Consider the following 23,557-nt stretch of genomic DNA (forward strand, 5'->3'; position numbering starts at 1 on the left):
TACTGCTCTAGGGACCAATTCTGTAGGTTTTTACCCCACTCTAAACACTTTGCAATGTTTGTTTTTGAAAGTAGTGGTTTTCTGATTGCAGCCCTCCCGTGAAATCTGGCTTTGTGCAGCCCCTGGTGAACAGTTTTTGTGGAAACTGGATTCTTGAGGTGGTCATTAAGTTCTACAGTAATTTTGGGAGCTGTAATTTTGTAATCTTTTCTAACAATTCGTGTAAGAGTCCGAGGGTCTCTATCTGAAAGTTTTGGTTTTCTTCCGGAGTTTTGTATCAACAGGGAGGTTTTTCTCTCTTTCTCAAAGGTTGTCATTACTTTCAAGACAGTACTTCTTGATACACCAAACATTTTGGCTGTTTTCGTTAGGCTAGCACATGCCATACAAGCACCAACAATTTGACCTCTTTGAAAGTCCAATAGATCTATCATTTTAATGAATTTTAATTACCTTTTTCTGATATGTGAAAAGAAACAGCAATTTTAGCAAAACATACTAAGCAACCCTAATAATAAATGAAAAAACAAAAATAAACAAGCTTTTGATGGTTTTATAGATATTTCAAAATTATGATGCTATGATGCTCGGTGTTTCCATTATTTTGTCCAACCCCTGTAGGTCTATGCACAAAGAGTGTAGCGTGTTTTGAATTAGATGATAACATTACACCTGTGTTCAAGCCTAATAGGAAAGTGCCTTTTGTGGCAATAAAGCAAGTGGACGATGAGTTGGACATATTGCAAAAAAAAATGGAATCATTGAAAAAGTGGATCACATGAAATATGCAGCTCTGGCTATATGTATAAAAAAGAAAAATAACAAAATTAGGTTGTGTGCCAATTTTTTGACCAGTTTAAATGACTGTTTAAAAATGAACCATTATCCACTACCAATCCCAGAAGATATTTTTACAAAACTAAATGGAGAAAGATATTTTCAAAACTCGATCTGTCTGATGCATATCTACAAATCAAAGTAGATAAAAGATGCTCAAAGCTGTTAACGGTGAACATGAACATGTTGGATGGCAATCTGGTATCTTCACTGGTGTACACGGGGGCTACGGTATTGGCTCCCGAAACGAAGAGGGAACTAGGCAACTGGAGTTCTGTGATACATGTAACCTTTTTAATCTGCAACACTAACTTCAGGAAGCCAGACAACTACCTGATAACCAATCAATCAGGTGACTCTACTAGCCAAATTGATTTCATTCTCACCAGACAGTGGGACGCAGGGTTATTCTTAAATACAAAGACCCTCCCAGATGAAGAATGTACTTCCCAGCATAGACTAATCGTTAGTGACTTTAGACTTGAGGCCAGAAGGATGCCAAGAAGCAGACCAATCCAGAAAAAAAAAATGGATTTGGAAGCTTAAGAACCCTTCACAGAGATTTAGGGACATACTCATCAAGAAATTTGATGAGAGGGAGGAGATGAGGAGCTACAGAACTTGGACATAGAAGGTAGCTGGAAATTCCTATGGGACAGCTTACTGAATGCCACAGACCAAGTCTGCGGATGCTGCAAAGTCCCTTCCAGACCAAGAGTAATGTGGTGGTGGAACAATATGGTAGACAAAGCCATTAGAGCAAAGAAACAGGCTGCAAAGCCTGGAAGAGTCGGGGTAGCGGGGAACTGTACCAGATAGCCAGAAGGGAGGCTGGACAACAGGTATACATAGCCAAGGGAGAAGCAGAAAAGAAGACGTTTTCCAATGTCCAGCAACATGAAGGCCAAAGAACTGAAGTATTTTGGATTGTAAGACAGTGTGTGAGACAAAACTGTGATGTTACAGGAGCAAAATGTGTCCGCATGGATGATGATGCACTTGCTTTTAATGATTCGGAAAAGAAAGAGGCTTGGAGAAGCCATTATGAAAGACTGCTAAATGTGGAGAATGAATGGAAGGAGGAGAGCCTGCCAAATGTTGACCCAGTAGAGGGACCGGCTATCCAAACAGACAGCACCCAGGTAGGTAAAGCAATGAAAGGTATGAAGCCAGGAAAAGCCCTGGCCCATCTGGAATCACTGCTGAGATGCTTAAAACATCTAGTGGTGAGGGCTACGGCCTAGTCACCTGCATTGTAAACCAGGGAGTTCATGACGGAGTCATACCCAATGACTGGCATAGCGCACCATAGTCAACTGCTACAAGGGTAAAGGTGATAGACATAACTACAGATGTATCAAACTGCTGGATCAGGTGATGAAGAACACGGAGAATGTCATAGCCCAACTAATTAGGGAGAGAGTCTGCATAGATGCGATGCAGTTCAGTTTTGTACCAGGTAGAAGCACCACTAATGCTATATTCCTGATGTGGAAACTGCAGGAGAAATACTTATCCAAAGATAAATCCCTATACTTGGCTTTTGTGGACTTGGTGAAAACCTTTGACAGGGTCCCCCAATCCCTTATCTGGTGGGCGATGCAGAAGCTGGGTATTGACGAATGATTCATAAGGGCTGTACAGGCTCTATACAGAGATGCTGTTAGAAAGGTTAGGGTTGGCAATGAGTATAGTGAAGAATTCTGAGTAAAAGTAGGGGTCCACCAAGGATCAGCCCACAGCCCCTTCTTATTTATTATAGTCCTCCAGGTAATAACAAAGGAATTCAAGACAGGTTGTCCCTGGGAGCTCCTCTATGCAGAATCACTACCAGAACTAGAGAAGAAATTCCAAGTGTGGAAGCAAGGTTTTGAGTTGAAGGTCCTTAAAATCAATGTCGCAAAGACCAAAGTCCTAGTAAGTAGGAAGGCAAACAAATCACACACCCCTTCAGGTAGATGGCCCTGCTCGAACTGTAGAAAAGTTGTAGGTAGAAACTCCATAAGATGTACCCAGTGTAAGCTATGGACGCATAAGAGATGCAGCAACATCAAAGGAAGATTAACTGGGAAGATAGCTTTCGTCTGCAGCAGATGCACAGGGTCAATAAACACCACAGATACTCAGAAAACAGATTCCATCACATACCAAGGGGAGAAACTAGAAGTAGTTGATAGTCTCCACTACCTAGGGGACCAAGTCAGTAGTGGGGATGGATGCTCAGAGAGCGTTACCACTAGAATAAGTGTTGCCTGGGCAAAGTTCAGACTGCTTCTACTCATACTGGTGACAAAGGGTCTCTAGCTCAGAGTGAAAGGTAGATTGTATGATGCATGTGTACAAACTGCCATGCTTCATAGCAGTGAAACATGAGCTGTGACTGCTGATGACATGTGTAGGCTCAAAAAAATGAAGCTAGCATGATCCACTGGATGTGCAATGTCAGTGTGCACAGACGACAGAGTATAAGTGTCCTGAGAGAAATGTTGGACATAAGAAGCATCAGATGTGGTGTGCAAGAGAGATGTTTGCATTGGTATGGTCATTTACTACAGGTGGATGAGGTGAGCTGTGTGAAGAAGTGCCACTCCCAAACAGTGGAAGGAATCTGGGGTAGAAGGAGACCCAGGAAGACATGGGATGAAGTGATGAAGCATGACCATTGAATGTTGGGCCTCAAAGAGGAAATGATGAAAGACTGAGACCTCTGGAGATATGCTGTGACTGAGAAGACCCAGCAAATAAAGTGAGATCACAGCTATAATCTACACCAGTGTACTCTTAGAGTGTAGGCCAACATGCCATGTTTGAGGAGACCTATTGAGTCAAGTACATTGGCATCAAAATAAAATCAAATCACAATCAAATGGAAATTGTAGTTCTGGTCCCCGTGCTGGTGGCATGTAAAAAGCACCATCCAAACATGGTCAATGCCAGACCCCTTGCTCCGACTGGCTTCTGTGCTGGTGGCACGTAAAAAGCACCATCCGAATGTGGCTGATGCCAACACTGCCTTGACTGGCTCCCGTGCCAGTGGCACGTAAAAGCACCATTCAAACGTGGTCGATGCCAGCCCCCTCTGACCCCTGTGCCAGTGGCATGTAAAAGCACCATCCAAACATGGTCGATGCCAGCCCTCTCTGGCTCCCATGCCAGTGGTACGTAAAAAGTACTATCTGATCGTTGTTGATGCCAGCCCCCTCTGGCCCCTGTGCCAGTGGCACGTAAAAAGTACCCATTACACTCTCGGAGTGGTTGGCGTTAGGAAGGGCATTCAGCTGTAGAAACATTGCCAGATCAGACTGGTGCCTAGTGCAGCCTCCTGACTTTCCAAACCCCAGTCGAACCGTCCAACCCATGCCAGCATGGAAAACGGACGCTAAACGATGATGACGACGACACACAGTGATCTATACAAATACAACAGACCACCTTTTGGACTGAAAGTAACACCCACAATATTCCAACAGATGATGGATGCGATGTTGGCAGACTGTCAAGTTGCTATTCCTTACATTGATGATGTGTTAATCAAAAGCAAATTGTAGAATGAGCATATCAAACATGTGAAGTGCATCTTTAAAAGAATTAAGGATCATGATTTCATACTTAGTGAAGAAAAATGTGAACTTTTTTTGCCTAAAATCAAATAGCTAAGTCAAATCATAGATATGAATGGAAGACGTCCTGACTTGTCAAGGGCAGACACAATCAAGAATATGCCTCCTCCAATAAATATACTGACATTACAAGCTTTCCTTGGCCAAGTAAATTACTATCAACAGTACATTTCTAATTTACAATAATTGAGAGCACCATTAAATGGTTTACTAAAACAAGGAGTAAAATGGAATTGGTCAGTAAACTGCCAAAACACATTTGAAAACAAAGAAAATACTAATTTCTGACTTATCACAAATGCATTTCGATCCGAGAATGGACATTGTTGTAGCAACTGATGCTTCGAAGTATGGAATAGGAGCAGTCTTGCTACACAAGTATAAAGATTGAAATATGAAGCCAAATGTTCATGCTTCGTGTTCGCTGATAGCAGCATAAAAGAAAGTATAGTCAAAAAGGAAGCTCTATCAATTATTTTTGCGGTAAAAAATTTCACAAAATTCTACATGGTATAAGTTTTTTGTTATGAACAGTCCATTGGCCAGTACTATCAATTTTTGGATCAAAGAAAGGATTGCCTACCCATACAGGAAACCAACTACAATGCTGGCATACAATATTGCTGAACTACAATTTTAAGATGCAGTATATTCTATTGAAGAAAATTGGTCATGCAGACTGCTTACCAAGGCTAATTCCCAAGAGCATGGAACCGCTATAAGAGACCATGATAGTGTCATTGCAGTCAGAAAATGAAGTAAGAATTATTGTGTATAATATAATCCAGAAACTGCCAGTGACAGCGCAAGATATAAAAATGAAATCTGCAAAGAAATTTACTTTACAAGAATGAAAGAAACATTGAAAAATAAGCATAATAAAAAATACAAATTCAAATAATTTCTCACTATGCGACAATGTCCTAAGCACAGAGAGTAATAGTACCAAGTTCCTACTCAAGTTCTTTGCTTGATATGGTGTTCCAGGCATGTTAGCTTCAGATAATGGAACACAATTCACAGGATATGAATTAAGAAATTTCTGCAAAATACATGCCATAAAGATCAAATGGGCAGGTATTAAGATTTGTCAACACATTCGAAAGAGCTCTAAGAAAAGCTAGGAACCAGCTAGATAATGACAAGGCACTAACGAAACTTTTGAAAGTATATAGAATAACGCCAAATCCGAATACTAATTCAGGAAAGTTACCAGCAGAGTGAATGTTTGTGCGTAAAATAAAATCGATCTTCGATAAATTATTGCCAGGAAAAAATACATATAAATGAAAGACAAAAAATACATTTGACGGAAATACAAGAAATATTACAAAATATTTCGAAGTAGTAGATTTAAAAATTACAAAACTGGTAAAGAAGGTTGGGAGGATGTCTGTGTAATCAAAAGATTAGATAACATGATGTATTTAATTACAGAACAACATTTGGAACATAAGAGACACATTAACCAGTTAAAGACGAAACAAACAGAAGAATGGAGGGTAATAGCAATGGAAGTCTTCTATAATATGTTTGAAGTGCCAGCACCGAGAGAGATTGAACCCCATAGGACTAGCTTCAGAAAATGAAAACAAACTGAATATCTGGTAATACCTAAACGAAAAAGATATCAGATTTAAAAAAAAAACAAAAAAACGAGTGCTTAGTACAATGAAAAGAAAAAGTGCTGTGTGCAATGAACAATATTACGTTAAAAGATACAACAGCTTAGAAAAAAAATAGGATGAGAGTTATGACGCCCACTTGTGAGTGGTAGACTGGTCTGGGTAAAGTATAAATAGTAACAATCCAAGTGAGTTCAAAGGTTCAGAGTTCAGAGTCGAGTGAAGTTCATGTTAGTTCACAGTGAAGTCGTTGGTTAGTTCACAAGGAATATTGATTGCTGGTTTGTAAAGAGATTTGTTAGTTCATTACATTCTTTTATTCTCTTACTGGCTTTAGCTGAAGGTTGGGGCCATGCTGGAGCACCACCTTTCAGTGTTTGGGTCTCCTTTCTATACTGGTTTCAATGAAGAAGCAAGCTGGACAGAGTTTTTCTTTGTGCCTCCTACTGCGATGTAGGTTCATCTGGGATTTCAAATACAAATTTGTCCAGATACTTATTGAAGTTCTTCACATTTACACCTCACAAATCTCTGAGGTTGTTTGGCAGGATAATAAACAGTTCTGATCCCCTAGATGGGCAACCTTGTATCTCCTCTACAGCAGCACTACTGTTTCTGTCTACATTCTCGATCACTTTCTCTAACCGGGTAACCATATACCTCCTCTACAGCAAGACACTTGTTTCTGTCTCTCTGTCACACTCTAATCTTTCATCATCTGGTACAAGATCACCTCCTCCAATGCTCCTTGGTGACCCTGCCAGTGCTGGTGCCATATAAAAAGCAGCCAGTCCACACTGTAAAGTAGTTGGTATTTGGAAATGCATCCAGCTGTAAAACCCATACCAAAACTGACCTCACTTTGCATCCAGCCATAAAAACCTTGCCAAAACAGACACAGAAGTCTGGTGCAGTCTTCAGCCTAGCCAGCTCTTGTCAAAGCATCTAACCCATGCCAGCATGGAAAGCAGACTTTAACTGATGATGTATTTCAGGTATGGTTGTTCGTCGGAACGACAAGGACCATCTGATCATCCTAGAGGGGGGTGGGGAGGTCAACATTGGTGAGTGCGGAGATGGTTGATAAGCCCAATCCGCGCTTGGAAAGGTCTGCTGCAGTAGGGACAGGGAATGGTAGCAGGTGCCGGGAGCTTCAAAGCATTGTTCTTTCTGTTCTGCCTGCACTTCTCTGCAGCAGCTTTCCTGTCACTTTCATATTGGCGGGGCACCGTTGTGAACAGCAGCCCGCCACTTGGTCCTATCTAAAGCAGTCTGCTCCCATGATGACGGGTCAATGTTGAAGGCCTTCAGTGATACCTTTAGGCTGTCTTTAAACCGTTTCCTCTGGCCACCATGGGAGCGCTTGCCGTGCTGGAGCTCACCAAACAGAAGCTTCTTGGGTATTCTGTAGTCTGGCATGTGGGCTACATGACCAGCCCAGTGAAGCTGAGTTCTCATCAGGATGGAAGGGATGCTTGGGAGCCAGGCACGAATGAGGACTTCTGTGTCTGGTATCCTTTCCTGCCAGCTTATGCCAAGTAGTTTCCTCAGCCTGGTGGTGTGGAAGTGATTTAGATTTTTGGCGTGGCGTTGGTAGACAGTCCACGACTCACATCCATACAGTAGGGTAGTGAGTACGACAGCTTTGTAGACCTTGATCTTTATCATGGAGGTGATGCCTCTTCTGTCCCATACATTCTTGTGGAGTCTGCCGAAGACAGCACTTGCTTTGGCGAGTCTGGTGTTGATCTCATCGTCAATGACTACATTGCGGGAAAGCGTACTGCCAAAGTAGGTGAATTTGTCAACCGCATTGAGTCTTTGCTCGTTGATGGAAATGTTGGGTTCTACATATGATTTTCCCGAAGCAGGTTGGTGCATCACCTCGGTCTTCTTGGTACTGATTGTGAGACCAAAGTTGTCACAGGCTTCCGAGAATATGTCTGCACTGTGTTGCATGTCCGCCTCAGAGGTAGCATTTAGGGCACAGTCATCAGCAAACAGAAAGTCATTGATAGTGTCTGTTGTAACTTCGGATTTTGCTCGTAGCCTCCTGACATTGAAAACTGATCCATCAAATCTGTACCTAATTCCAATGCCCACATCAGCGTCTCCAAAGGCGTCCGTCAGCCTTGCAGAGAACATGAGGCTGAACAGGGTAGGATCTAAAACACACCCCTGTTTCACTCCATTTGTGACTTCAAAAGGGTCAGAGGTCTCTCCCACTATCTCATACTCTGGCCAGCATTCCATCATGAAATTGGCGTGTGATGGTGATGAATTTTATAGGACACCCATACTTTGCCATGATTCTCCAGAGGCCTTCTCTGCTTACAGTGTCAAAGGCTTTGGTCAGATCAACATAAGTGGAGTATAGATCCACGTTTTGTTCTTGGCACTTTTCTTGGAGCTGCCTGGCAGCAAACACCATATCAATAGTACCGCGATCCTTGCGGAATCCACATTGGCTCTCTGGTAAGAGGTCTTTTTCCAGATGAACTATGAGCCTGTTCAGCAGTACTCTGGCCAGTACCTTGCCTGCAATGGATAACAAGGATATCCCACGATAGTTATCACAGGCCTGGCGGTTTCCTTTGTGCTTGTAAAGATGTATGATGGAGGTATCTTTGAAGTTTTGGGGGAGTACCTCCTCCTGCCAGATGAGGTGGAGAAGCTGATGGAGTTTCTCAGTCAAGGTCCTGCTGCCCTCTTTATAGATCTCAGCTGGGATAGAGTCTGAGCCAGGCGCTTTCCCAGTGGACAACAGGCAGATTGCTTTCTCAATCTCTTCAAGGGTTGGAAGTTCATCCATTTCCTCATTTACAGTAATTTGGGGGAGGCGGTCAATGGCCCCATCATTGATGGTAGAGGGGCGGTTTAGTACACTTTTAAAATGCTCTGCCCACCTTCCCAGGACCATGTCTTTGTTGGTGATGAAAGTGGATCCGTCCGCACCGAGGAAAGGTGATGATCCAGATGAGGTTGGACCATAAATTTCCTTAAGACCATCATGAAAGTTCTTCATGTCATTCCCATCTGCATATCCTTGAATCTCTTCTGCTTTCTTGCTTAGCCAGGAATCATGCATCTGTCTGAGCTTCATCTGAATGTTGCTACACAAACTTTTCCATGTGTCCTTCTTTGGTTTGGAGGATGGATCTTCAATATGGGCTTTGTATTCAGAATGCTTTTCTTCTAGCAACTGAGTAATCTCAGTGCAGTTTTCATCAAACCAGTCTTTGTGTTTCCTGGAGATTGGTCCAAGGCACTCCAAAGCTGTGTTGTACACGATCTCACGGATTGCTTCCCATGCTGCTTCCACGTCTTGACTGCCTATCGCAATAGGTTCAAGGTGTTCTGCCAGAGTTTCAGAGAGAGATTTCTGGACAGTTTCTGTTTTCAGCTTGTTGACATTCAGTCGTTTTGGTGCTTTCTTTCCTTGGGGTCTTCTCTTTGGTTGGATATGCAGATTGAGCTTAGCAACTATGAGGCGGTGGTGTGTCCAGCACTCAGCTCCACACATGGCCCTAGTGATACGTATGTCCCGCCTGTCCCTCTTCCTGATGATGACATAGTAAATTAGATACCAGTGTTTTGAGCGAGGATTTCAGATAAAAAGATGTGGAACTGTACTACAACTGTCTTGTTTCTGATTGGAGTTCAAGAATTCTCTTGTTTTATAGATTAGTATCAGTTATGGACACATTTTGATTGGCTGAGGATGATCACATGATTAGGTTTAGAAATTTTTGTAAGTTTTGTCACCATGTCACCTTTGGTCTGGCAGATGCTTTGCTTCAACCACAGATTTGGTTATCACCCTCAGCAGATTGTCCTGTAAGAACCTCCAGTTGTTCTCTATGTTGTATATCTCCATCTCTTTCTCCTTCTCATTAAAGGCTTCATTAGGGTCATCTCTAAATCTCTGCCCATATGATATGGGCAGAGATTTAGAGATCCTTATGCATGTATGTATGTAATAAGGAGTTGGTAACAACAAAAGTAAAATCTGAGATCTTAAATTATTGTTATTCTAAGTTTAACATTGTTATCATGACAGAGTTCTGTCAAAAAGTCAGAGGAGAAAAGCAGTTGCTGAAACCTTTTGCAGAGCCTGTCAGACCTGTGGGAGGAAGACCCTAAGACTAGACACTTGGTCTGAATGTAGGTAACAGAGTGACACATAAGGGTCAAATAATGGTTTTAAACTGAGGTGCCATTAAGTTGGATCCAACTCAGAAACTTGTCTATTAGTTGGTAACTAAATGTAAAGCTCTGAATTCCATAAACTGAAAGGAAACAACAAATAAATCTCACCAATTTCCTGAAGTAAAAAAACTAAATTTGTGGAAGTTAATGCACTTGTTTCAACAAACACTGCACCATTGCTGTCAGCAAACGACTTTCCATCTAAAGAAAAAAAAGAAAGAAAGAAGAAACAGATATAGTTAGATAAAAAAATTAATTAATGATTTCTTATTTATCTTTCCAATCATTAACCTGAAAATTACAATTAGCTCTCACTGTTGAAGACTGGGTCTTTCAATTCAGTTATGTCATACAATAGATGGATAAATCATATACTAGTCACAAGCATACAGATACATTAATTTAGAGCTTATCCTAATCTCAGGATTTTCTGAAATGGTGAGTACAAGCTTTGCTCCTGGGTGGGACACTGGCCCACTGTAAGCACCAACCCCTAGCTGGAGATAACTGGATGTGGTTATTTTGACACTGATGATTTGGTACAGGTGACTGGATGTTTAGGCTGCTTTGGCAATTGTGTTTTGGCACTGGAGGTAAATGCATGTCTATACAGAAATATGTGCACATAGACAGAGTGAGAGAGAGACATTATGCATACAAATACAAACAGGAGAGAGAGAGAGAGAGAGAGAGAGAGGGAGGGAGAGAGAGAGAGAGAGAGAGAGAAAGAGAGAGAGAGAGGGGGAAAGAATAAGAGATACATAAAATGTCTGATGTCACATAAGTCAGCACCAAAATGTCTTATACTTTACTGTTGGTGCTCATTGTCAGTTGCATGGAATAGAATAAAATGACATAAAACATTTCTTGGGTATAGTGTACCTTGAGTAGCACCACTCACTGTGTCCTTCTATACTAACACAGTAAGGTGTAAACTGAGAAAAATATAGCTATTATTTCTATTATGTTGATCAGCTCTGTGGCGATTTCCTCATTGGCTCCAGTGAAGTGGAGAGTAAGACAAAGCAAACCAATCAGAGTCATGTTTCTAGCTTAGTAGCACAACACAATGGCCTAAGTTGTAAGGTTATTACCAACACAGCTGTCAGAAAAAAGCTACCAAACTGGGAATGATACCTGAGATAAAGTTGTGCACTCTATGCAGGTAGATTTACTTTCCTTACCCCTCTTGGTTGAGGATATATCTATATTCTATTTTGTCATTCTTTTAATGTAACCTTGCTGAACACTACCTTCAAGGAGTTTTAGTTCATTATAGCAAACCTAGTAATCATCATCATCATCATCATCATCGTTTAACGTCCGCTTTCCATGCTAGCATGGGTTGGACGATTTGACTGAGGACTGGTGAAACCGAATGGCAACACCAGGCTCCAGTCTAATTTGGCAGAGTTTCTACAGCTGGATGCCTTTCCTAACGCCAACCACTCAGAGAGTGTAGTGGGTGCTTTTACGTGTCACCCGCACGAAAACGGCCACGCTCGAAATGGTGTCTTTTATGTGCCACCCGCACAAGCCAGTCCAGGGGCACTGGCAACGATCTCACTCGAAAATCCTACGGGAGCCAGTCAGGTGGTACTGGCAACGGCCACGCTCAAAATGGTGCATCTCATGTGCCACCCGCACAAGAGCCAGTCCAGGGGCACTGGCAACGATCTTACTTGGCTTGCCGGGTCTTCTCACGCACAGCACATTTCCAAAGGTCTCGGTCAGTAGTCATCGCCTCGGTGAGGCCCAATGTACGAAGGTCTTGCCTCACCACCTCAGCCCAGGTCTTCCTGGGCCTACCTCTTCCACGGGTTCCCTCAACTGTTAGGGTGTGGCACTTTTTCACGCAGCTATCCTCATCCATTCTCACCACATGTCCATACCAGCGCAATCGTCTCTCTTGCACACCACAACTGATGCTTCTAATGTTCAGCTTTTCTCTCAAGATACTTACACTCTGACGGGTATTCACATTGACATTACACATCCAACGGAGCATACTGGCTTCATTCCTTGCGAGCTTACGTATGTCCTCAGCAGTTACTGCCCATGTTTCACTGCCATGTAGCATGGCTGTTCGTACGCATGCGTCATACAGTCTGCCTTTTACTCTGAGTGAGAGTCCCTTTGTCGCCAGCAGGGGTAAGAGCTCTCTAAACTTTGCCCAGGCTGTTCTTATTCTAGCAGCTACACTTTCAGCGCACCCACCCCCACTACTAACTTGGTCGCCCAGATAGCGGAAGCTATCGACTACCTCTAGTTTTTCACCCTGGAATGAGATAGAAGTTGTTTCCTGTTTGTTTACAGTCTTTATTGCACCTGAACATCTGCCACAAACAAAAATCTGGTACTTATTTCATTATTTCATCTGGTACTTATTTTATTACACTCAAAAGACTTTTAAAACAATGTAGACATTGACTTAAGGACAGGTAACTCAGTCAGACATAAATAGCACAAGATACTCAACTCCTTCTCCAACACTTTGTTATAAACACACACACACACACACACACACACACACATATACACATACACGCACTCACACTAGCAGACCCAGTCTGAACCCTATTGACTTTTCAGTAAGCCTGTTTATAAATATTGAAAGTAGTAGTCAGCATAGTACCATGAGTTTTGGATTCTTCTTCCGGTTCTTCCACTAGTCTCAAAGATCCTGCAAAATCTATGCTACTGCCCTTCTTTCATTGACTAAACAATAAGCAATTATAGAGAAATACAAGTATATCAAATACTATACAATATAAAAGTTCTTGATTTATCTTTTGAAGATAGGTCATAATTACCAAATGGAAGTTAAGATTAGCTCCATTATGAAGAAGTGAGATAATCTCAAGAATGACATTAAGGAACCGGACAGTTATTGACATATGTTTCTGCCTCAATTCTTCAACTTTATATCCAGTAGCCAAGAGACTTAGTCTTTTACAAAAAGAGTAGAACATAGTTATGGCCCAGGTAATTTGCATAATTTAAACAAGAACGAGAACAAATACAGGTATATCAAATACCATACAACATAAGTTATTATAGATTTATTAAAACTTGTCAGCTTTGGAGTTTTTGATTCTTGAGATTATCTCCTCTCTCATATGAATCCGATCATAATTGCCATTTGTTAATTGTAATATCAGGTCATTAAGAATGAAATGTCCAATTTTCTTACACACAAAGTTTGACAGTTGTTAACTCTAATGTTTTATCTTGACAATTCTTTGTTTTACAACATTGAAGAGTTACATAATCACTTTTCGAAATGTAATTCATGGTGTCTGATTATATTGTGAGTTTTCTCTTGTAAATCAATTTTTGTGAACCCATGGATAGATAAAAAGTTTGTGTTGTTTATGAATATGAGTTCCGCAAGTTCCAGTCGGGTGACTTTACTCTTGAAAATCAGCCCCGTGGTAGTCCTGAGACCTGAGACCAAGGTGGATAATGATAAGCTGGAAACTGTAGTGGAAGTGGGTACTTCTCAAACTTCACCAAAAAAAGCTAATGATGTTTGTTTGGTGGTCCAGCACTGGTGTCATCTATTACAGCTTCATGAGACCTGGTAAGTCAATTACAGTGGATGTATACATCAACCAATTGGATGAAATGATGAGTGAGCTTGCAATTAAACAACTGAGATTGGTCAACAGAAACAAGCCAATTCTCTTGCAAGACAATGCTTGACCACATGTTGTACAAAGAATGCTACTCAAGTCACAGGAACTGAACTTGGAAGTACTCTGTCATTTACCATATTCACCAGACCTTGCACCAACAGACTATCACGTTTTCCAGGCATTCGACAACTTTTTGCAAGGAAAAAACTTCAAATCTGAAGAAGATGCAAAAACAGTCTTTTGTGATTTCATCACCTCTTGCTCTCCAGAATTCTTAGCTGCCAGCATAAATAAGCTACCGATAAAATGGCGAAATTGTGTTGATAATTTGGATGCATACTTTGATTAACTGCATTACTTTTGTTGAGATAAAGTATGCTCCGCTGGATGTGTAATGTCAGTGTGCATACTCGACAGAGTGTAAGTACCTTGAGAGAAAAGTTGGACCTAAGAAGCATCAGATGTGGTATGCAAGAGAGACAACTGCACTGGTATGGTCATGTGGTAAGAATGGATGGGGATAGCTGTGTGAAAAAGTGCTACACCCTAGCAGTTGAGGGAACATCTGGAAGAGGTAGACCCAGGAAGACCTGGGATGATGTGGTGAAGCACGACCTTCGAACATTAGGCCTCACCGAGGCAATGACTAGTGACCAAGATCTTTGGAAATATGCTGTGCGTGAGAAGACCCGGCAAGCTAAGTGAGACCATAACCAGTGGCCTATGCCAGGGGTGTAACCAGCCCACTTATGCATACCTTTCCTTCACTGGACACTAAACTCTGCTTGCAAAGACCTATTGAGGCAAGTGAAATTGAAATCAAATTTGATGACTGGCATCCATGCTGGCGGAGCGCTAAGAGCACCATCCGAGCATGATTGTTGCCAGAGCAGGTGACTAGCTTTCATGCCGGTGGCACATAAATAGTACCATTCAAGCGTGATCATTACCAGCGTCACCTTACTGGCACTTATGCCAGTGGCATGTGAAAAAACATTCGAGCGAGGTCGTTGCCAGTGCCGCTGGACTGGCTCCTGTGCATGAGGCACATAAAAAACACCATTTGAGCGTGGCCATTGCCAGTACTGCCTGACTGGCACTCATGCCGGTGGCACGTAAAAGCACCCAGTACATTCTCGGAGTGGTTGGCATTAGGAAGGGCATCCAGCTGTAGAATCTCTGCCAGATCAGATTGGAGCCTGGTGCAGCCATCTGGTTTCACCAGTCCTCAGTCAAATTGTCCAACCCATGCCAGCATGGAAGGCGGATGTTAAACGATGATGATGATGATGATGAGTTCAAAATCAGACATTTCTTTTTTAATGACCTGATATATCTTGGAGATAATTTCAAGAAATTTATGTTGTGTAATATTTTATATACCTGTATTTGTTTATGTTGTTCAAATACATGCAACTGACTATTTTGCATTATTTCTCAAAGTTCATTTTTTAATACTATTTATACATATATACATACATATATATATATATATATATATATATATATATATATATATATATATATATATATATATATATATATATGTATATGCATTAGGTAGTTAGAGTAAACCCCAGCTGTTTCCTCTTGAAAAATATCTGCTTATTCCATTATTACAATCCATATATATATATATATATATATATACATCTTAATGATACTAAAACCCTAGAGATGTTTGTGTGTACCTGAAATATCACAGAAATAGTATAGTTTATCTTAATTTATTTTGCATATTATTCTCATACTTACCTTCGGCAGTGCAGTACAAATTTTTGTGATATTTGGACCTCTATTTATTAACATAAACAATTAAACAGAATTTTTGTTTGTTTATTTCTTGATGAAAAAAAAACATGGGTTTCTATGACATCAAAACACATACACACATACAGAATACACACACATATATTTTTAAGTGAATGTGATTTCAAAAATGTAAGTTTTTAGTACAGCAAGTATTCATACTTTAGATTTCTTTAAACAGACAATATTTTTTTTTTTTTTTTTGAAGTGAAAGAGAGAAAGTGAAAGATGTATATGAAATGGACGTGTGTGTGTGTGAAAGAGAGAGAGAGAGAGGAAGAGAGAGAAAAAGAGAGAGAGTGAGTGAGTGAATATGTGTTCTCATATATATAGACAAAACACAGTTATTTGATATATATATATATATATATATATATATATATATATATATATGTATGTATGTATGTATATGTGTGTGTGTGTGTGCGTGTATAGAAAACTTCATACCTGTTGTTTTGACCTTTCTACTAGCTTCTAGATCACATTTGTTGCCAACCAATGCCACTACTAAATTGGCACTGCCATGTTTCTGGACCTTCTTCCACCAGCTGGTTGTAGCATTTGCAAAAGAATTCTGTGTAAAAAAGAGGGAAAAAAATTAAGTCATTTAAAAAGTTAAATAAATAATTATTAAATAGATAAGTCTCTAAATACAGTAAAGGGCCAGGCACTAGTGCTAAATGGACTCTCCTAAATGTACCAAAGGGCTGGACAGAAGCGTTAAGCCAGATAACTGATTTAAATCTACAATACAAGAACACAAATAATTCTTCTAGTGGATTGAACTCACAAGGCTTTCATAAACCTAAGGCTTTTACTTAAGTATCTTTACAGTGGACTCAAATCTGCAACAGTTGCAAACCAAACTCCATAACCACAGAAATAAATCTGTGCTTACAAAAAAATGAATATGGCAGGCTTCCACAAAATTTCCATCAATCCATACTGCTCTAATAATCACTGATGCCATTAACATATTTACAGTAGCTTCCAACCATAGCATAAGGCTTTATAGTATTGGCAATACAGTTAGTATTAGCATCATAGAAAAGAGGATGGGTCATCATTATCATCATTTAATGTCCATGATCCATGTTGGCATGGTTTGAGAAGATCTTATGAACCCAAAGACTGCATTATGCCCCAGTGTCTGATTTGGAATGGTTTCTGAAGTTAGATGCCCTTCCCACTTTACAGCATGTACCAGATGCTTTTGTTTTCAGGACACTAGCGCTAGTGAGGTTGTCATGCAGCTTTCAAGACTATGAACCCCAAGGGAACAATTTTATGTGAGGAGATGAAGAACAGAGTGATGTAAAGTGTGAGGAAAAAGCGGAGTCTGCATGACGATGATGATGATGATGATGTAGTATCTCATATAATATATTGAGTTGAAAAATGCTGATTAACTGAGATTATCCATGCAAATATAGGCCAAAAAACCTCCCTCTATGAGTTTTTATAATTTAAAAGAGCAACAACTACAATAACCAAGGGAAAAAACTTCAAATATAATAGCTTTATTTTTATTTGTCAGGTCTGCAAGAAGGAGCAGTGCTCATAGCTTTTGCAGACTCTCCTAAACTGGGGAGATTAATACTGTTAATGTTTCTCTTGAACTTTTGTAAGTCAATACCTGTAAAGAAAGACATGAGCAGAGAGAGAGAGAAGTTACTGGGAGTAGTAATAGAAGGGTGATGACAGGAGGAGAGATATGTAAGATGAAAATACTTGAGTGCATGTGGTATGAACCCAACCAGTACCAAGGTGTCTTTGCTTCTTGGTACTAGTTGTAGTGGCTAGAAAATAAGCTAGAAAAGAAGAATGTACACCTGTAGGCTAGAGGCTGGAGCACGACAGTGATTTTATGCCAAACAACCAGATGGCTTTTTACTATATCCAACCCAGGATATTTGAGTGTGCATTAACAGCAGCAGAGGCAGTACCACCCCAAATGTGAGAGCAATATTCCAATATGCGATTGTGGGTCTCATTTGAGTTTTGTAATATTTCAATAATTGTTGGAGGATGAAGTGTCTTCTGGTTGTGAAGAAGAGGGACAATCATTGGAGTGTGATCCTGGTCCCAGGTTAAGGATGTACATTCAAAAAGAGAGGTCTTCTGTGATAGTGAGCCTTAACAATTAAAGAAATTTTGAGGGCTCTAGCTGAATAAAGCCAATCATTAAAGTGAGTGGGTGCAATAAAATTTTCTTCTTATGAGTGGCATTTGTGTTTGCTATTGAAAAAAGTTAGCATCTCCCCCATTGGAGGACGTTTTCAAAATCTCTGTTCATGGAGTCTGTGCTTGATGAGTGGTGTCTAAGTTGTGAGTGGACAAGGCATGATTGGAGGATGTTAAGAGAGGATTGTGTCTTTAGGGGAACTGCTGAAAGTAATAGACATCATGTTTTAATCATATTAGAAATCTTGTTTGTGAAGAATATTCAATTCAGATGAAAAGACTAACAAATGATCAACACATACAAACACACACATGGAGGGAGTGTGGTGATATTCACTGTAAATGTAGTATATACTGATCAGTAACAAGAATGAAGGAAAGTAACTACAGGGGGCCTGAGAGGGAGTTTTTGCCTACTAATTGTCTGTAAATTAATTGATTAAATTAATTTTAATTTCACTATATCATAAATGTAAATGTAATATTTAACTTGGAATGAAGCAGAGCTAGCTATTATAGGTAACCAGTAGGCCATAGCACTAGGAATATTCCTTAACCAAACATCACACTTGACTGGCACTCCGTTGCTTACGACGTCGAGGGTTCCAGTTGATCCAATCAACAGAACAGCCTGCTCGTGAAATTAATGTGCAAGTGGCTGAGCACTCCACAGACACGTGTACCCTTAACATAGTTCTCAGGGATATTCAGCGTGACACAGTGTGACAAGGCTGACCCTTTGAATTACAGGCACAACAGAAACAGGAAGTAAGAGTGAGAGAAAGTTGTGGTGAAAAAGTACAGCAGGGTTCGCCACCATCCCCTGCCGGAGCCTCATAGAGCTTTAGGTGATTTTGCTCAATAAACACTCACAACGCCCGGTCTGGGAATCGAAACCGCGATCCTATGACCACGAGTCCGCTGCCCTAACCACTGGGCCATTGCGCTTCCACAAACATCACACACATACACTAATTCTAACATCCCTGACACTGCCATGTTTCTAGATTCAAAGAAGACAAAGGCAATAGGCAAGGAGGAGGGAGGACTTTTGAGTGAAATAAAAACAAGTTATTAACTGTTTTATGGCAGTTATTAATGTCAAATGTCAAAATATTTGAGAGGAGTTACTGTCAATAAAATCATTATAATAGTAAAAGGGTTGTAAGACTTGTATCCATTACACTATTGACTGACATCCTGATATCAGTGACTTATTGGATCAGAATGTGTTACTAATACTGTTTAGAAATCAAGGCTCTGAGCTGGTAGAATCGTTAACATACTGGGCAAAATGTTTAGCAACATTTCATCCATCTTCACATTCTGAGTTCAAATTCTGCTGAAGTTCACTTTGCTTTTCATCCTTTTAAGGTCAATAAAAAAAGTAGTAGGTCCATGTAAGCAACTTATCTACACCCTCATTATTTCTGGCATTGTACCAAAATTTGAAATCAATATTAGTTTAGAAATAAAGATTCTTTGACTACTAAATCTACAAGTTTTTTCATTCTCTCTATGTTTATTTTCTCTTATTCTTTTCTGTTGAAGAGCATAGGCTTGAAACGTAAAAGACTTTTTCATTTTTCATCTTCCGGAGTGTCAAACTAATACACCTGCTTGTTGTTCATATGCCTTTTTTCATCTTTTGTTCTTCTATAAATTTCATCTATCTATCTATCTATCTATCTATCTATCTATCTATCTATCTATCTATATCTATATATATATATATATATATATATATATATATATACATATATACCCATGCCAGCATGGAAGGCAGATGTTAAATGATGATGATGATGATATATATATATATATATATATATATATATATGTATATATATATATATATAGATATACACACACAAACGATAGGCTTCTATCAAAACCACTTACAAGGCTTTGGCTGACCCAAGGCTACAGTAGAAGACACTTTCTCAAGGTTCCACACAGTGGGACTGAACCCCAAATCATGCAGCTGGGAAGCAAACTTCTTACCATATGGCCATGCAGTCACCTTACGTAAAGATGTATATAATAAAAAATTGTGTAATCTCAAGAAAGGACATTAGTAATCTGAAAAATAATATTTATTAACCCTTTAGCATTCAGATTCTCTGTCAAGTGTAATACTTAGTTATTCACATCGTCTTGAATTAATCATGCATTATAACTTCAAGATTTTAATGATGTGATTGTTTATGACATCTTAGGCTTAGTGTAAGAAGCCAGATTTGGCAAGTTTGAATATAAAACAAGTGAATATTTGAGCTGGATATGGCCAGTTTAAATGCTAAAGGGTTAATGTTGTTCACTGCCTTTTCAATTCACAAGAAACCCCATAATACTTTTTCTAATTTCCTCTTCTAAATCGCTCACTAGTTCTCCCTCTATTGTATTTTTCTTTATTACTAATTCTTTACTAAATGCTATAGACTTTACTTTAATTACCCTTTTCACAGCACCCTATTACTGATTACTGAAGATTGCCTCAGCCAATTGCACTGAACTAAGATATTTTGCACATTAAGAACAATACATTCAACTATATTTTCTATCAAACTGTGCAGATCACAAAGTTCTGTGTTTTGTGTAGTAAACTGGTTGAAATTGTGGGCACCCTGCACAATCATTATCTGCCAACCTGACAAATAATCTTTCTAGAAACGATCCGAATGACCTGATGTAGTTTGCCTTACATTAGTGCAATTGGGGAAATCTAGTTAGTAGCTGTTAGACTGTTGGACTAGTTTGAGGAGGTTCACAAGACTTCAATATCCCTCTCACTCCTATTGCCTAACACCATACAATCTCAGCATGTGTCTAAAATGCCATTCCCGTTTCTCACTTGTACAAATAGCAATAATAATAATGATGATGATGATGATGATGATGATGATGATGATGATGATGATGATTTCTAATACAGTCAGATTTCAGGAAAGAGCACAGTTGATAATATCAACTCCAGTACTTGACTGATACTTTATTTTATCAAGCTCCGAATGGTGAAATGCTAAGTTGACTTTAAATCATAAGAAGCTCAAAGAAAGGTTACAAAACATTTTGTCCAACACTCCAAGGGGTCTGCTAAACAAACTATCCTTAATAATTTCTATTAGAGACATAATGCCAAAAATTTGAGAAAAATTATATCAACCCTAGTACTTTATTCGTACCTTAGGAAAGATGTAAAGCAAAGTCAACCCTGGTAGCATATTAATTTAATCAATAAATGGATATAAATGCTGTAAGACTTTTTGTCTGTCACTCTACCAACTGTCCTTTATTCCAATAAAATAAATTGAATTCTTTTCAGAAAATAAAGATGGTGCAGATGAGAGCAGATTTTGTCTTTAAGCAAAATCTGTCTTTTACTGATAGCAGTCTTTTATTGATAGCAAAAGACATGCTTCAATTTTATTAGAGATCTTGTCTGTGAAATATATTCTACTTAGATGACGAAGTAATTATATCTACTATATAAATGAGAGTGTATGTGATTATGTACAAGGTTTGATCCAGACTGTTGCCATAGTAATAAAGCTAAAGCATGCAAAATAAAGCCGATAGCCAAAGATTGACCTTGAACTCTGCTGTGCATGCACACTAAGTTTTAACATTCTAGCTCACTTCTGCTGTTTACAGCAGTGCTTGGAAGGAATGTGTGTCACATGTGGTCGTCACATTAGCCATGACAGATAAAGTTGTCATGGCGATACCTGCTCAGAGGCTTATGCAAAGTTGCAGAACATATATGGAGAGGAGTGTATGATCCCCACACAAGTGTATGAGTGGTTCAGATGTTCCCAAGATAGCTGAAAAAATGTTATTGACGAAGGTTCTGGGAGACAGGCAACTAACAGAACTGAGAAAAGCATTGCATATGTACATGCAGCTGTAAGGGGAAATCATCGAAACATCATCCGTGAATTATCAGAGGATGTGCAGATTAGTTACGGCTCAGTTCAGTCCATTATCACTGAAGATTTCGATATGAGACATGTGTCTGCCAAGTTTGTGCCAAAACTGCTTTCAGCTGATGAAAAGGACACTTGGGTTTCAGTTGCATAAGATCTCCTTGATTGTGTCGAGAATAATGAAAACTTTTTGAAAACTTTGCATAGGGCTCTGGGCAGGTATCACCAAGCTTTTGGCAAAATTTAATGCAGACTCTCTGCTCAACTTTTTCTGTCATGGTCAATGCGATGATCACATGCTACACATGTTCCTTCCAAGTACTGCTGTAAACAGTGGATGTGAGCTAGAATGTTAAAACTTAGGGTGAATGCACAGCAGAATTCAAGGTCAATCTGTGCCAATTAGCTTCACTCTGCATGCTTTAGCTTCATTACTATGGCAACAGTCTGGATACTTATTGATCAGATCACATGTGTGTGTTTAGCCCCAAAAAACTCAGAAATGGTGCCTCCTTGAGAAAAACAAATAGGATTTTCGAAATTTGCCTCCCAAAGAGAAGGTTGTCCATAAATAACAATCAAATTATATAATTTGCTATGAGAAATAATTCAACTTTTAAATTGACAAAGCTCACACTCTCTATCTGTAACCATCAGGTTCTCTCTCTTTTATGCCTACCCTCTCTCTATATATTTACAACACTCTTTATCACTCTCTCTCTATATATATATGTATTATTTCTCATGCATTGCTTTCATTTTGTTTAAAACTTTGTTAATGTTTTCTTTCATTTTATGACAAACAGCATGCACACAGTGATTAGTTTCCAAATCCTTTTTTCTGATTGGGTGAAAATAATTAAACGTTAAAGCTCTGTAACATTTTTCTGGAATTTTTCTAGAGTTATTTTCTCATGGTAAACTTTCTTACTCTCAATAAAAGTATATCACTCATGCTGAATGTGTGTTTGTCAGTATGTGTGTATACATGTGTGTAAGACAACAAAATGACTTTAAAAAGGTATGTAAAAGATAATTTATTTTAATAGCATAAACACACACACTGTCCGCCACTACCCTCCACGAAAACAATTCTGCCTTAATTCTTCGAAACGCCGGGGTTTTAATGGTGGCAGCTGATGAAGGAGATGTTTCTATGTGGCCTGCTTGTTTGTTGCACCTTGTTTACCATTTTGTCCATGTTCTTTTACCACGTCATGTACCCAGTAATGTATCTATATGTACATGTGGATGAAGATATATACATACATGTACATATATATGCATATACTCATATATTGTTTATATATATATATATATATATATATATATATATATATTACATGGAAAAATGTGAGCATGAAAAGTAATATTCTTAATATTATAAACCTGGAGAAGTACAGGAAAAATTATTACACCTGTAAAAGTATAGGACAAACTATTACTTCAAGTAAAGTAAAGAATAAGAAACTTCTTACTTAAAATATTGGAGCAAAGAATACCAGTTCTTCTAATTTATCACTCTTTATTAAAGAATATATTGCTAATTTATCACTCATTTAAAAAAATTATTGTACAAAACTGTTCAGCTAATTTGTAAGTTTGTCTAATTAGTCACTTTTTTCTGTATTTAAGGTAGTAAATTAGCCAAATTCTACTTAAATAAGTATAGTGTTATTTGTAAACTATAATAAAATAATTTTTAATAT

General features: G+C 39.1%; 1 protein-coding gene across 2 annotated transcripts in view; it reads right to left on the reverse strand.

Annotated features, from left to right (window-relative positions):
- LOC106879737 (ras-related protein Rab-5A-like) overlaps window positions 1-23,557 on the reverse strand; it is a 92,990-nt gene that overhangs the window by 40,499 nt on the left and 28,934 nt on the right. For both annotated transcript variants that reach the window (XM_089341989.1, XM_089341990.1), the window contains exons 4-5: window positions 16,186-16,312; window positions 10,400-10,492 (exon numbers count right to left, since the gene is read on the reverse strand). In XM_089341989.1, the coding sequence (XP_089198115.1) occupies window positions 10,400-10,492; window positions 16,186-16,312 (220 nt within the window). The remainder of the gene's footprint in view (window positions 1-10,399; window positions 10,493-16,185; window positions 16,313-23,557) is intronic.

This window comes from Octopus bimaculoides, chromosome 25 (genome assembly GCF_046866305.1).
Source record: "Octopus bimaculoides isolate indiv1 chromosome 25, ASM4686630v1, whole genome shotgun sequence".
Taxonomy (NCBI): domain Eukaryota; kingdom Metazoa; phylum Mollusca; class Cephalopoda; order Octopoda; family Octopodidae; genus Octopus; species Octopus bimaculoides.